General features: G+C 39.4%; 1 protein-coding gene and 1 non-coding gene across 2 annotated transcripts; one reads left to right on the top strand and one right to left on the bottom strand.

Annotated features, from left to right (window-relative positions):
* Positions 1–344: 344 nt before the first annotated feature.
* LOC145121339 (uncharacterized) lies at positions 345–5,481 on the bottom strand. Its single transcript, XM_079057103.1, has 2 exons — positions 4,379–5,481; positions 345–810 (listed from the first exon to the last, which is right to left on the bottom strand). Exons 1-2 carry the CDS (start codon positions 5,479–5,481, stop codon positions 345–347), a joined length of 1,569 nt encoding a protein of 522 aa, XP_078913229.1.
* On the top strand, positions 5,015–5,121 carry LOC145151850 (small nucleolar RNA R71). The gene has a single exon (XR_013732401.1). It is a non-coding gene; the product is annotated as a small nucleolar RNA R71 (small nucleolar RNA).
* Positions 5,482–14,330: the final 8,849 nt, after the last annotated feature.

Genomic DNA, 14,330 nt, shown 5'->3' with positions numbered 1-14,330 from the left:
AATTGTTTCTCCTGAATCAGCCTCCTCTAGTAACTTTTCTATCTCCTTTAAATCTTTTTCAGCATCAAAATTTCCTCTAGAAGTTAGTAGAAATTTATTTGGATTTTCTTCTTGTAAAAGTGCAATCTCTTTTTCTAGTAATTCGTCATCCAAATCAATGGAGGAAACTTCTTCTTTTCTTGTTTCTTCTTGCATAATATATTGTGTAGCCTTAAACACTGCCGATTCATCTCCTACCCTTAATGTTAGTGTAGACTCGCATACATCTACTAATGCACATGCGGTATTCAAAAATGGTCTCCCCAAAATAATTGGAACTTTGGAGTCTTCTTCCATGTCAAGCACTACAAACTCCACAGGAACACAAACTTATCTACCTTGATGAGAAGATCTTCACAAACACCTTTTGGATGAATGATTGTCTTATCGGCTAGATGGATCTTCATGTCAATAGGCTTTGGCTCCGGCAAGTTCAACTTCTTGAAGAAAGAGTATGGCATGAGATTAATGCTTGCACCCGAATCCGTCAACGCTCGAGTGGTAATTAGATTCCCAAATTGGCATGGTAAGGTAATACTACCCGGATCGCCCTTCTTCTTTGGCAGCTCATTTAACACCAACTCAGCGACTTCTGCCATATTTTTTCTAGCGGTAAATAGACCCTTAAGCAAGCTTGCATATTTAGGCGTTTGAAGTATTGTTTCAACTAATGGAATATTGACTTGAAGGGCTTTTACATGCTCCATGAAAGCTCTGTATTCTTTAACCTTCTCATCAGGTATGGCTCGAATCGAGAATGGCAAAGGTGGCCTGTAAGGCTTTAAAGAAACAGCAGATTTGTCATCAGGCCTTGGACTCGTCGAGTCCATGAGATGGACTCGGCGAGTCGAGTCGGGTTTTGCTGAACTCGAGTATTCTGTCTTTTCTGCTTGCAACTTTGTTGAGGCCTTCTGTGCAGAGGTCAGAGGAGTGAAAATTTTCCCAGAACTAGTTGTTACTGCATTAATATGCGCCATTTTTGGATTGTTTTCGGTGTTGCTTGGAAGTTCACCCGCTTGTCTTTGGTTAACTTGTTGAGCTAGCTGCCCTATCTGCTTCTCGATGTTATGAATGGATGCTTGTGTTGGGTTATGAGCATTCTAACACTCCTAAGTGTACATGCAACCCTAAATACCTTGGATCTATGTTTTCTCTATTATATATACAATTATGAACATCCAAGGTATTATCCTAATCTAGCATACAAAATAATAAATATAACAAGATAGAATACATACCTCTTTGATGTAGAATGTCTTCATGAAGCTTGAGTGCCTAGTGCCCCAAGTGTGACACCTCAAATGGTTCACACAACACCAAATACACTTGGAATAACTTGAGAGAAACTTGAACACTCCTTGAAATCGTCTAGCCCTCACACTCACACATTAGTGCCCGATTTCTTGAGCCATGGGATTCTTTTATATGGTGGCTATTAGGGTTACACCATGTAACTCATAACTTTACCCATTCCTTATGCTCCATGGATTTTAACCTCCATGGAGTATCCATGGGTCACCCCATGGACTTAGTCCAACATAAGGAATCTTGGATCACAAGCCCACATATATAAGAATGAATGATTTACACAATCAACCCATATATATAATGAGTCTCCTTTTGATCACTTAATTAATTCCAAATTAATTCTTGATCAATACTAATTAAATAACCTTATTAATATATTAGAACTTATAATATATTAACCAACCTTAAGTGTTATTTCTCTCATTATGGTCTATCCAAATGCATGATGCCATGCAACCCAAATGGACCATGCCGGGTCGGGTCAAGTCTTACCAATTAGAGTTATGGACTTAGACATTAATCCAACAGTCTCCCACTTGGATAAGTCTAAAACTATTATTGCGTATGACTTCAGGAACCGACAGCAATCGTAGCTCTCAAAAGCTTCTGTCGAACTTTGACCTTGTCGATGAACTCTGACCTTTGTCAATGACTTTTCCATTAGATAATGGATCATATATTCCTCAATTCTAGATATCATATGGACTGAGACATGGATTATCAATCATTCTCTCTGTCCATTTGTTGTTTCCCGATTTCCGATTCATGATGACTGACTGATTGAACAAATCAAATCAGTCCTGGCTTGGCCAAGCATTCACATGTATCATCTTTAAATCATCGAGGGGCCCACAGATATCGCTTTTATCCCGAAGGTAAAAGGAATGGATAAACTTCGACTCATATGGCTTGTTCTACTACTTGTTGAATCATACACAAAGGCACGTTTTATAACATCGAGTTACCAATGCGTTTTCCTGCAATCAATGTATAACCAACTCATAGTAACAACTCATATCTCTAGGTTTGAAGAATATAAGATATTATCGTCTCATGATCACTCGTGATAAAATCCATGAAGTGATTCAAATGAGCGCGGGTTGAATCCAATTCTCAGAACTTATGAGCACTCATGAGTGTTGTAGCACCACTTTGTCCACCAACTTGGACCTCTACAAACCAACCCATGACAGTCTTGATTCATATCTACTTCCAACATATGACCGACCGTGGATGGTTTGAATAACTTAATCATTCAGGAAGAGCGACTTAGTTATTCTGGAAGTCAAAACATGCAAAGTGAAACACAAGAATAAATGAATCAAATATGGTATCAAACCCTATGAATATAAATAAACACTTTTATTTATCACCATACTGATTACTCATTATTCATTGTTTCGGTTTTATCAACTTTATACTTGAATTTAAAGCAATAGTTGTCCCATGCTCCAAGCATGTACACTATGTTTTCTAAACACTAGTCATGCCATACACCAAGTATGCATACTGTGTTTGTCTATGATCTTTACTTTGTAAAATAGATCAATTGAACATCACTCCAATGATCCTCTTTTCACAGTCCCAAATCCTTACTGCAAATGCAAGAATTCCAAATTCATGCCATTTACTGAAATCTGTTAGATTCTAAACTTATATGCATTGATCCTCTTAATGATTATGCACAAAGTCAGAAAGACTTGACAACAATCATTACAGAGCATTCCAAAGGAGATCAGCTCCTTGGAAACATCCTTCTTTCATTAAGTTTCTTAATCTTACACAGATTGAATAATTTCTAACTTTGAAACATTTCCATATTCCATTTTGACTATCACTTCTGAACAAGAGTTGCCTCCTTACAGATTATGTCAATATGGTCCTTCCAGAATTAACATTATACTTCCAACTGTCCTTGAGCAACCAATCTTTGGTAAACCTTAGATTGTCCTCGATAATTGCTTAATCATTTTAGTCATATCCAATTCTAGACCTTTTCCCTTCATAATGCCCCAGGCATTTGGAAAATTTTAGAAAGGATGAATATAGCACATGTAATCGATCCTATATCCGAAGCATATGGGACACGATTCATGATGTCTCACATAAAGACTAAACCAGTCTTTTGCTATAATATTTCCATTTCAATTTGCCAAGTTCTCAAAATTCAGATTATGAAAAGGGATGCCATAATCATAATCGAATTTTAGAACGCAAATAAAGACTAAACCACTCTTTTGCTATAATATTTCCATTTCAATTTGCCAAGTTCTCAAAATTCTGATACCACTGTTGGGTTATGAGCATTCTAACACTCCTAAGTGTACATGCAACCCTAAATACCTTGGATCTATGTTTTCTCTATTATACATACAATTATGAACATCCAAGGTATTATCCTAATCTAGCATACAAAATAATAAATATAACAAGATAGAATACATACCTCTTTGATGTAGAATGTCTTCATGAAGCTTGAGTGCCTAGTGCCCCAAGTGTGACACCTCAAATGGTTCACACAACACCAAATACACTTGGAATAACTTGAGAGAAACTTGAACACTCCTTGAAATCGTCTAGCCCTCACACTCACACATTAGTGCCCGATTTCTTGAGCCATGGGATTCTTTTATATGGTGGCTATTAGGGTTACACCATGTAACTCATAACTTTACCCATTCCTTATGCTCCATGGATTTTAACCTCCATGGAGTATCCATGGGTCACCCCATGGACTTAGTCCAACATAAGGAATCTTGGATCACAAGCCCACATATATAAGAATGAATGATTTACACAATCAACCCATATATTTAATTAGTCTCCTTTTGATCACTTAATTAATTCCAAATTAATTCTTGATCAATACTAATTAAATAACCTTATTAATATATTAGAACTTATAATATATTAACCAACCTTAAGTGTTATTTCTCTCATTATAGTCTATCCAAATGCATGATGCCATGCAACCCAAATGGACCATGTCGGGTCGGGTCAAGTCTTACCAATTATAGTTATGGACTTAGACATTAATCCAACAGCTTGCTGGTTCCTTAGTATATTTCTTGTTTCTTGTATTGCAGCATCATGATCATTGTGTCTTTTCTCAGAAGCAGCTACAAATTTTGTTAGCATCTCTTCCAAGTTGGGTTTCCTGTCTTGCACTGGTTCCTCTTTTTGGTACATACCCCTTGCTTGTTGTCTAAACTTCTCCTCCTTTGCCTTCTTGTATTCTTCATAGGGTAGCCATTCTTTCTTCGATTTCCGCCAATCATAATCAAACCTATCACCGCTTGAATAGCATACTTGCGCCTTTTTATTTCCATTCTCGTCCAAGTCGCAATCTCTCGTAAGGTGAGGTCCATTGCAATTTTCACAACCCACCCGAATAGCATGGATTGTTTGATCCATTTTATCCATTCTTCTATCCATGCTTTTCAACATCGCCATCATCGCCGCCATGTCTTCAGAAGCATAATTCACATCTCCCCTAATTGGATTATTCCTAGGATTATGATATTCTCTAGAGTGCTTAGAGAATTCTTCAATCAATTGTTTAATCACCGGGGGTGCCTTCTTTGTGAGCGGGCCTTGCGAGTCAAGTAGTTGCCTTGTCGTCACATTGACTCCATCATAGAAGATGGAGACTTCTTGTTGGCTATTAAGGTCATGGTGTGGGCAATTCCTTAGTAGACTTTTGTACCTTTCCCACGCCTCATAAAGGGACTCTCCGGGTTGTTGTTCAAATTTGGCTATAGCTTTCTTCAACTTGGATATTTTAGAAGGTGGGCAAAACTGATCAATGAATACTTCTTTCATCTTAGCCCAAGTCGTGATGGATCCGGGAGGTAGTGATTTTAGCCAATCTTTTGCAGCACCCTTGAATGTAACTGGAAGCATACGAAGCAGCTGGGTCTCGCGAGACACATTTGGAACATTAAAGTAATCAGCTACATCATTGACTTCATCCAAGTGTTTATAAGCATCTTCGTGGTCTTTTCCATAAAAGGGTATCTCCTTGAGTTGAGCAAGTATATGGCCCTTGAGCTCAAAAGTGGCAGTTGTTGGAATTGCGGGTTGCACAAGTCCCGGGCCGGTGTCATCTCGTATCCTCTTCTTCCATTCCCCCATGGGGACTTCATCGATGTTAGCCATGAAAATAGCTAACTCGTCGTCGGAATCGAAATCGTGCCCGAATGTAGGGTCTTCTTCTCCTTCGGTTTCGTACTCGGTGTTCTCTTTGATTGGGTCGTCGCTTGCTAAAGAGGCGATGGATTCTCCGACTTTCTTTCCCTTTTTCTTGCTGAAAACGGATTTAAGATTCTTCAGTGGTGAGTTCTTCGGTTTTTCGGGATCTCCAATTGTTATGCCTTTGTTTCTTCTAAGTGTTGCTTCCGGATCGTCAAAAGGTGGAATCAGTGGTGTGCCTCCTCCGCTGGTCATAAACGTTCTGCAAACAAAAAGAAAGACACGCGTAAAAAGAACAAAAGAAAATTAATAACGAGAATTTTCTGTTCAGCGATGGACTCGTCGAGTCTGTTCGAAGGGACTCGGCGAGTCGACTGCAAAAACAGCAAAAATCTTTGAACAAAATTTTCTAAAACTACTAACTAAGATGCAACCCTAATGCTAAATCTAATAAAAACAGTAACCTTGTGCAAGAAAAATCTCACACAATGGATCGATAACAATAGTAATCAATTCAAAGTTGGAACCGTTCCCCGACAACGACGCCAAAAACTTGATGTGCTTAAAACGAACTAGTTTTAATCCTACTTATAAAATCTAATTTTAATCACACAAAGGCAGTGGACCTGTCTATTGGTGGTATAGTTCTAGTAAGCAGGGTATCGAACTCAGGGAACGACAATTTAAACTAATTACTAAAATTATCTAATAACCACTAACAAATAATAAAAGAGGGGGTTTTCTCTAGTTTTACAAGACTAGAAACTTACTACTTAATACTTAAACTAATTAACTGAAGACTAGATAAGCAAAGATTCGACTAAATTCAATAATTAAGGAGACTTCTGTTTAGGTTCAACTCAATTGATCCTATGGTTGATTTTGTGGTAATAGTGCAATGGATTAACTCTTTTATTGGCTACCGATTCAGGTGATTAGGTTCACATTCGCTACACTAATCCTTAGAAAACAAACTAACTCAAACAGTGGCCAGTTGTCTAAATTAATTTAATTCCCTAGGTTATTTATTCGGGTTAATTAAGACTTGTTGTGGTTAACTAATTTGTCCCTTTAGTTAACCTCTTGTTGATGGTCATCACACAAGCTCACACGTAAATTTACCTATTTTCTTATTAATTATAGTTTCACATTCGCTAATCCTAGTCATATAATAAAGTGTTCACATAAATTATACGAGGTAAACAATTAAGAGATGTTCATGCAACTTAATTATCTTCCTATTAACAGAAAAATAGTTTTCATTCACACATAAGGTTCTTTAACAAGCTTAAATTAACGAAATCACCAATATTAAGCTAATCCTACCATAAATCAAACCATAATCTCAACATTGTCTCCCCAAACAGAAGCTATAAAAGTTTTAGCTCATGATTAAGGTAAAAACGAACTCAAACACAGATTCTAAAAGCTTAAACATAATTAAAACTAAAGATCTAAGTAAAGAGTTATGATTTGTGCCTTAATTCTCCTTTGAAATTGGATCTAGGGTTGGATCTTCACTCTCCAGGTCTCCTCTGGCTCTTAGTCGTAGCTTCTCTCCCCAAGGATTCTCTGCAAAAAACGTGAATCGATCTGAGGGTCTCTATTTATAGATTCGACCCGACTCGTCGAGTCCATCGTTAAATTCCCGTGTACGGCAAGTCAAGGATTCCTCAGCTTCACGAATCTTCGTAGCGACTCGTCGAGTCGGTGCCAGACTCGCCGAGTCCCTTGTGGTTTTTGGTCTTTTCTTCTTTTGATCATTCCAAAACCTCCCGATGGTTACTCTTGCTTCTTTTTGCTTCCGAGCATTCCTTCTGGACTGAAAACACAATTCAAACACTTTTAAGTATCTTTTGTCCATATTATGCAAATAAATAGCTAATAAATGATAAAAATCAATATTAAAGGCTAAATATGCACATATCATGAAGCTTGCTTCTGGTAAGGCTTTAGTGAAGATGTCAGCTAGTTGATCAGAGGACCGAACGAAATGAACTTCCACGTTTCCATCTTCAAAATGGTCCTTGATGAAATGGTATCTTAGTGCAATATGCTTTGTCTTTGAGTGTTGCACTGGATTGTGACATATTCTTATCGCGCTTTCAGAGTGACAATAGAGAGGTATTTTCTTCATACTCAGTCCACAGTATCTTAGTTGGCTTTGTATCCAGATCACTTGTGAGGTACAGGATGCTGCAGCTATGTACTCAGCTTCGGCTGTTGAAAGAGACACATAAGTTTGCTTCTTGGACTGCCAGCTAACAAGTTTACCATCAAGGAATTGGCATCCTCCAGTTGTGCTCTTTCGGTCCAGACCGCATCCTCCCAGATCGGCGTCAGAAAAGGCTTGAACAAAGAATTCGGATCTAGCAGGGTACCAAAGACCGAGAGAAGAGGTTCGCTTCAGATAACGGAAAATATTTTTCACTGCCACCATGTGAGGTTCTCTTGGATTTGCTTGAAACCTTGCACAATAACAAACAGAGAACATAATGTCTGGTCTACTAGCTGTTAGATACATAAGAGACCCTATCATTTGACGATAGAGTGTTACGTCAACAGCAGGTTTTTCCAGAGATGGTGTTAACTTTGTGCCAAACGCCAAGGGAACCTTCACCTTCGAATCTCCCGTCATATCGAACTTCGCCAGCAAGTTCTTCGTGTAGGCCTCCGGGTTGATAAAAATGCCTTCTGGTCCCTGTCTTATATTCAATCCAAGGAAAAAGTTAATTGGACCCATTGCACTCATTTCAAATTTAGTCTCCATCAACTTCCTGAATTCAGCCGTTAAGCTAGGATTCGTGGAGCCGAAGATGATTTCATCGACATAAATCTGAACTATCATTAGATGTTCACCTTCTTTCTTTCGAAAGAAGGTTGGGTCAACAGAACCTTGCTTGAATTTCGACATTTTAAGAAAGCGAGTTAATGTTTCATACCAGGCCCTTGGTGCTTGCTTCAAAACATATACAGCTTTATCCAACACATAGCAGTGATCAGGGTATTTCTCGTTCACGAACCCAGGTGGTTGCTCAACATACACCGTTTCTTCTAGTTCTCCATTTAAGAAAGCACATTTCACATCCATCTGGAAAACTTCGAAGTTTTTATGTGCAGCATATGCCAGAAAGATTCTAACTGATTCCAACCTTGCTATAGGAGCGAAGGTCTCCTCATAGTCTATCCCTTCTTCTTGGCAATATCCCTTCACCACCAGCCGAGCCTTATTGCGAATGACGTTGCCCTCTTTATCCAACTTATTCTTGAAGACCCATTTTAAGCCGACCACAGAAGCATCCTTTAGAGTGGGAATCAGCCTCCAAACTCGATTACGTTCAAACTCACGGAGTTTATCTTGCATTGCTTGTACCCAATCAACGTGATCAAGTGCAGCATTAATCGTCTTCGGTTCGATTTCGAGACAAACAAATTAAACATGCAGAATTCAACATGAGAGAATAAGGCAGTTTGTTTCGCTTTCAATATAGAACGTGTGAGAACTCGCTCAGATGATTCACCAATTATTTGTGTTTTGGGATGATCCTTAGTCCATTTCGTTAGAGAAGGGTAATTAGGGTCATCTACAGGATCCAACTCTGCATTTACCTCTTCTTCAAATTCTGATTGATCACCTTCGTCATTTGTATTCTCATTCTCCCCCTCAAATGGCGAAGCGTATCCCATGTCAGGTTCAGGATTCTCCCCCTCGGTTGGAGTTGGATTCTCCCCCTCGATTGGACTATCATGGGTTGGGGTTGGAGTTGGATTCTCCCCCTCAAAAGGCAAATCGGTTGTTTTTGGTACAGATGAACCCTCCCCCTTGAACATTGAGCTGTTGTTTGGAGGGTCAGTTGAGGGTTGACCACCAGTCGGTTTAGGAGGTTCATTTTCCATATCTTTTGCAGCTTCATCGATGATCTTTTTCAGATTGTCGATTTTGTTGTCTGCTGCTTTCGCCTCTGAGTGTATATCCTTTTCTGGTTCATCAAATAGCCTTATGTACTCTTCAAACAAGTTGGAAATGGGAACCGAGACTTGTCCTGATTTTGGAAATATTTCCCCCATGGTACTTTTGCTTGTTTGAACTTTCTTCATGTAGTTGTCATCAAAGGTTACATAGTAGGTTTCTTCAATACGCTTGGAGTGTTTATTCAAAACCCTATATGCCTTTGAAGTGAGTGAATAACCAAGAAAAATTCCCTCATCGGCTTTGACGTCGAACTTGTTTCGGTTCTCTTTGGAGTTGAAAATGAAGCATCTTGAACCAAACACGTGGAAAAACTTAACGTTGGGCTTCCTATTGTTCAGAATCTCATACGGAGTGATGGAGAATCGTTTGTTAAGTAAGGATCGGTTCTGAGTGTAGCATGCAGTTGCAACTGCATCAGCCCAGAAGTATAGCGGAAGAGAAACGAAGCTCAGCATGGTTCTGGCTGCCTCACATAAGGAACGGTTTCGTCTTTCAACAATTCCATTCTGTTGTGGTGTATAGGGAGCCGAGAAGTTGTGAGATATCCCCTTTTCAGCCATAAAATCTTCAAAATCTTTATTCTTGAATTCAAGCCCATTGTCGCTTCTAATATTCCTCACCATCTTTCGCAGCTGCAGTTCCACTTGCTTGATAAACGCCTTCAACTTGGGAGTCGCGTCTGATTTCTGTTTAAGAAAGAAAACCCAGGTGAAGCGTGAAAAATCATCTACTATGACAAGAATGAACTTACTACCACTGATGCTTTCGATAGCCGAAGGTCCACATAAGTCAATATGCAGAAGTTCAAGAGCTTCAACAATCTTTGTATTGATACGTGTAGGATGGCTCTTTCTGCTTTGTTTGCCCATCTCACACGTTGCACACAGGTGTTCCTTATCAAACTTGAGAAGAGGAAGGCCTCGAACATAATCACCAAGCACCAACTTATTAATGTCTTTGAAGTTCAGGTGCGATAGGCGTCGATGTCATAACCAGCTTTCATCAGAGTTCGCGTTTGACAGCAGACATATTGCTGGTTTTCCTCGAATTGGGTTGAGGTTTAAAGGATACATCTCTCCCTTGCGTTCAGACTTCAACAGAACTCTTTTGGATTGCTTTTCAATAATTTCTTATCCCTCATCATCGAATGAAACTTTCAAATCGGTTCCCACAACCAATTGAGATACACTGATGAGGTTGTGCTGCAATCCTTCCACGTAAGCCACTTTTCGAATTGTGAATTCTCCGTTGGTTATCATTCCATATCCTTTGATTGTGCCATAAGAATTGTTTCCATACTTCACACATCCACCATCCTTAAGGGACCGAAACTCCCTCAGCTCTTCCCTCCTTCCTGTTATGTGACGTGAGCAGCCACTGTCTATGTACCATTCATCATCGAACTGCTCGTCACTTATAACCTGAAAATTCAAGCAGATTTAGGAACCCAAAGTCTCTTGGGCCCTGGTGAGTCTTTTACAGAAAAAGGAATAGCAACAGAAAGATCAACCAAATAAGTTCTTTTTATTAGAGTGGTTTCGTCTTTTCTTTTGATGGTATACACCTTGATTTTGTTTTTATCTTGTTTAAATTGTGGTGTATCAGATGGTTTGTTGTTAGATGGTTTTGGAATATTCTTTTGAGTCCTAGGGTTAGCTTACTTTTTCTTATTATTGATGTCAGAATTCAAATCAAGCTTTCCCTTTCCTTTGATGTCCTTCACTGAATACGGCTTTCGTTGGCAGCAAGAAGGACCGAAGCTAGACTTTCGGTTTTTAGCCTTGACGTTGTGACCGAAACAGGATGTTCGGTTCTGAGCTCTGGTGTTGGAACCGAAACTGGATGTTCAGTTCTGAGCTTTGGAATAATAGGAGCTTGGACTAAAACTTTCCTTTCGGTTTGGCTTGTCATTTTCTTTGACATTTGACTCTTTCTTGGAAGGAACGTGGTTAGGGTTTTGAGACTGCCAAAACCGTTTTCGCTCATTCAGATTCTTCATGTATCTCTGATTTCTTTGGCGTTTCTGTTCAGCCAGCTGCTTTTGAGATTTATGAATATTGAAGCTTGATTTTGGCTTCTCCTTTTGAGCTTCGGTTGTCTTGGAAGATACATTGGATGCCTTCTTTGGTTCTTCTGGTATCGCTTTTGTTCCACTCGAGCTTGGTTTATCAAAACTTGAGGGTTTGTTTATGGGTTCAGCAACGTATCTACCCCTTACCCTCCACGAGGTTCGCTCCGATAAGCCGACAGTTTCGTCTGCATTATCGATAGGGGCGGACCAGAAGTAATCGTCGCACCCTTCAGCATTGTCTGTGTCGACCAAGATTTTCAATTCTGCTGTTTGTTTTCAGTGACCCCTTTAACAGCATATACTTGATTTGGCACTGTTTGAACTTTCTGATAAACCATTGCTTTCTCTTTGAGTTTCTTAAACTTTGACAGACGAGCATATTCAACCGAGTTCTCAGATATGAGTGGTTTTTTATTCTCGGTTTCGCTCTTCAAATATTCAGAGCAATCAACCACATTTCCACCGAGATTTCTCTCATCTCACTTTCCTCATCAAATTCAGACGTGTTTTCTATATTCATTTTATGTTCTGAAATTAATTTGGCGTTAGACGAGTCAAATGTTTGAATGGTCTCGGACTTAATTTTCAACCTATCATTTTCATCTAAAAGATTTTTGAGCATATATTTATGTTCCTTAGAGTCAATAAAGGTCTCTATCTTGTCTAGTCCGGTTTTATAAGTGATGGAAGTCTCTTCTGAGGACATTATGGATTCACACTCAGCGATGACCTCATCCTCCTTAAATTCAAGGAAGGGTAAGATCATCTTATGAATCTTTTTCCCTATTTCACAATTTAAGTGCAACTGAGTAATATTCGTATATAAGCATTTAGCAATCAAGCAAAAAACATTTCGTTGTTTCAAAAACTTTAAATTGTCTCGTTGCAAATAAATAATCTCATCCCTAGCCCTAGTTAACTCCGTTTCCTTCAGCTCAATCCACATCCTTCTCTCCTCACTCTTCGAAGACACCCTGCTGAGTTGGTCAGTTAGGTTAGAGTTCGCTAAGCGAGTTTGCATGAGACTACCACTTAAGTTAGAAAATTTAAATTTTAGTTCATTTAATTCTTCTTCATAATTTGTTACGGGAACTTTAAGTGATTCAAGGATGGATTGTACCTTTTTGATCAGCCGATCACAGTCGTTGATCCTCTCACTCACGGGCTTGGCTGCAAAACACTTCTCCTCAGTCAGGTTCGGCTCCTTATGCTCACCTTCGGTTGGTCTTCCAGCAGTAACCATCAAACATTTCCCAGCCGAACTAGTAGCTTCCTCTCTCGCCTCGTAAGCTCTTCCATGTGTGGGTTTTCTCACTTCTTCATCCTCAGAATCGGTTGACCAGACTTCAACGCCACCGAACTCATCTTCATCCACATTTTCCTGCACAATCAAGGCATTCATTGAACTATTAGTTGCCTTCTTTTTCTTTATTTCTTCCAACTTTCGCATGTAATAAGCCTCATCATCTTCACCGTCCCTTTTCTCAGCCATCTTCCTCAACATGCAATCTTTGGCAAAGTGGTTCTTGCCATGACAATAATTGCAGTCGAATCCAGAGTCTCCTACAAGCTTGCTTTCTTTCTTGTCGTCATCCTTTTGAGAGGTGTTCTTCGTTTCTTCTTTCACCTTCTCAGAGTTGTAACTTCCTTACCAGTTTCGGTTCTTATTGACAGGGAACTTCTTTCGTGCAAACTTCTTTGGGTTAGTGACCATCATTGCATATTCTTCGCCAGTAAGGTCACACTCAGACATATCTGAATCCTCCTCTTCTTCTGCTACACTTTTTCCTTTTGAGACAAGGGCCAACGATCCCACACCTGAAACTACCTTTGCCTCCTTGGTTACCACGCTTTCATGGGATTTAAGAATACCCATCAGTTTCTCTAGCGAGTATGATTTAAACTGTTCATGAGCTTTCACCATTGAAACCACTGCCATCCATTCTGGTCTTAAACCATTCATGAAGGTCACCTTTTGCTCAATCAATTTTCTTTCAATGCCATGCTTGATCATCTTGCTGAGGAGATGATTGAAGCGATCGAAGGTCTGTATCAGTTTCTCTTCAGGTTTCTGTTCGAAAGCTCCAAATTCTGAGAGCAACAAGGTTTGGATCGAGTGTTCTAGATCCTCATCGGTTGAGTACAGTTCTTTTAACCTATCCTAGATTTCTTTAGCCGTCGCGCATGAACCGACTAAACGAAAAGTGTTAGATTGCAATGCGAATCTGATCATTCTCATGGCTTTCACGTTACATAGCAGCTTATCCTTTTCATCTTGTGGAATCTTCTCTACGTCCACCAAAAGCTGATTATATTCTTTTTGAGTCTTCAATGTCCTGTTCGTTCCAGAATGAACAAACGGCCCAATCGTGATAGCTTCCCAGATGAGATAACTATTATCTTCAGATCAAACTACGTAGTCTTCAAAGTGATGCGCCCACACTTCATAGTCTTGAGTGTAAAGAATGGGAACCCTTGTAGTGGATCCAATGTTGTTGGAGATGTTGATGGGATTAGTTTGAGAATCGTTGTGAGACATGATGAGCCTTTCCTTGGAACTGCTAGAATCAGACCTGTAAACTTGAGATTAGGGTTTTATCAAACACAAGAGTTACCGTCGACAGGAAGAAGACGGCTTCTTTATATTCGATAAAAGCGGAAACCCTAAAGAATTCTTCAAACAGAAGGAATGTGTATTGATTACACAGTCTCCTGCTCTGATACCAATTGTTAGAACAAAGTTCTAGT

This window comes from Lactuca virosa, chromosome 1 (genome assembly GCF_052849685.1).
Source record: "Lactuca virosa cultivar CGN04683 chromosome 1, Lactuca_virosa_CGN04683_v6, whole genome shotgun sequence".
NCBI lineage: Eukaryota > Viridiplantae > Streptophyta > Magnoliopsida > Asterales > Asteraceae > Lactuca > Lactuca virosa.
The sequence above is the reverse complement of the archived record's forward strand: the minus strand, read 5'-3'. Positions and strand labels throughout refer to the sequence as shown.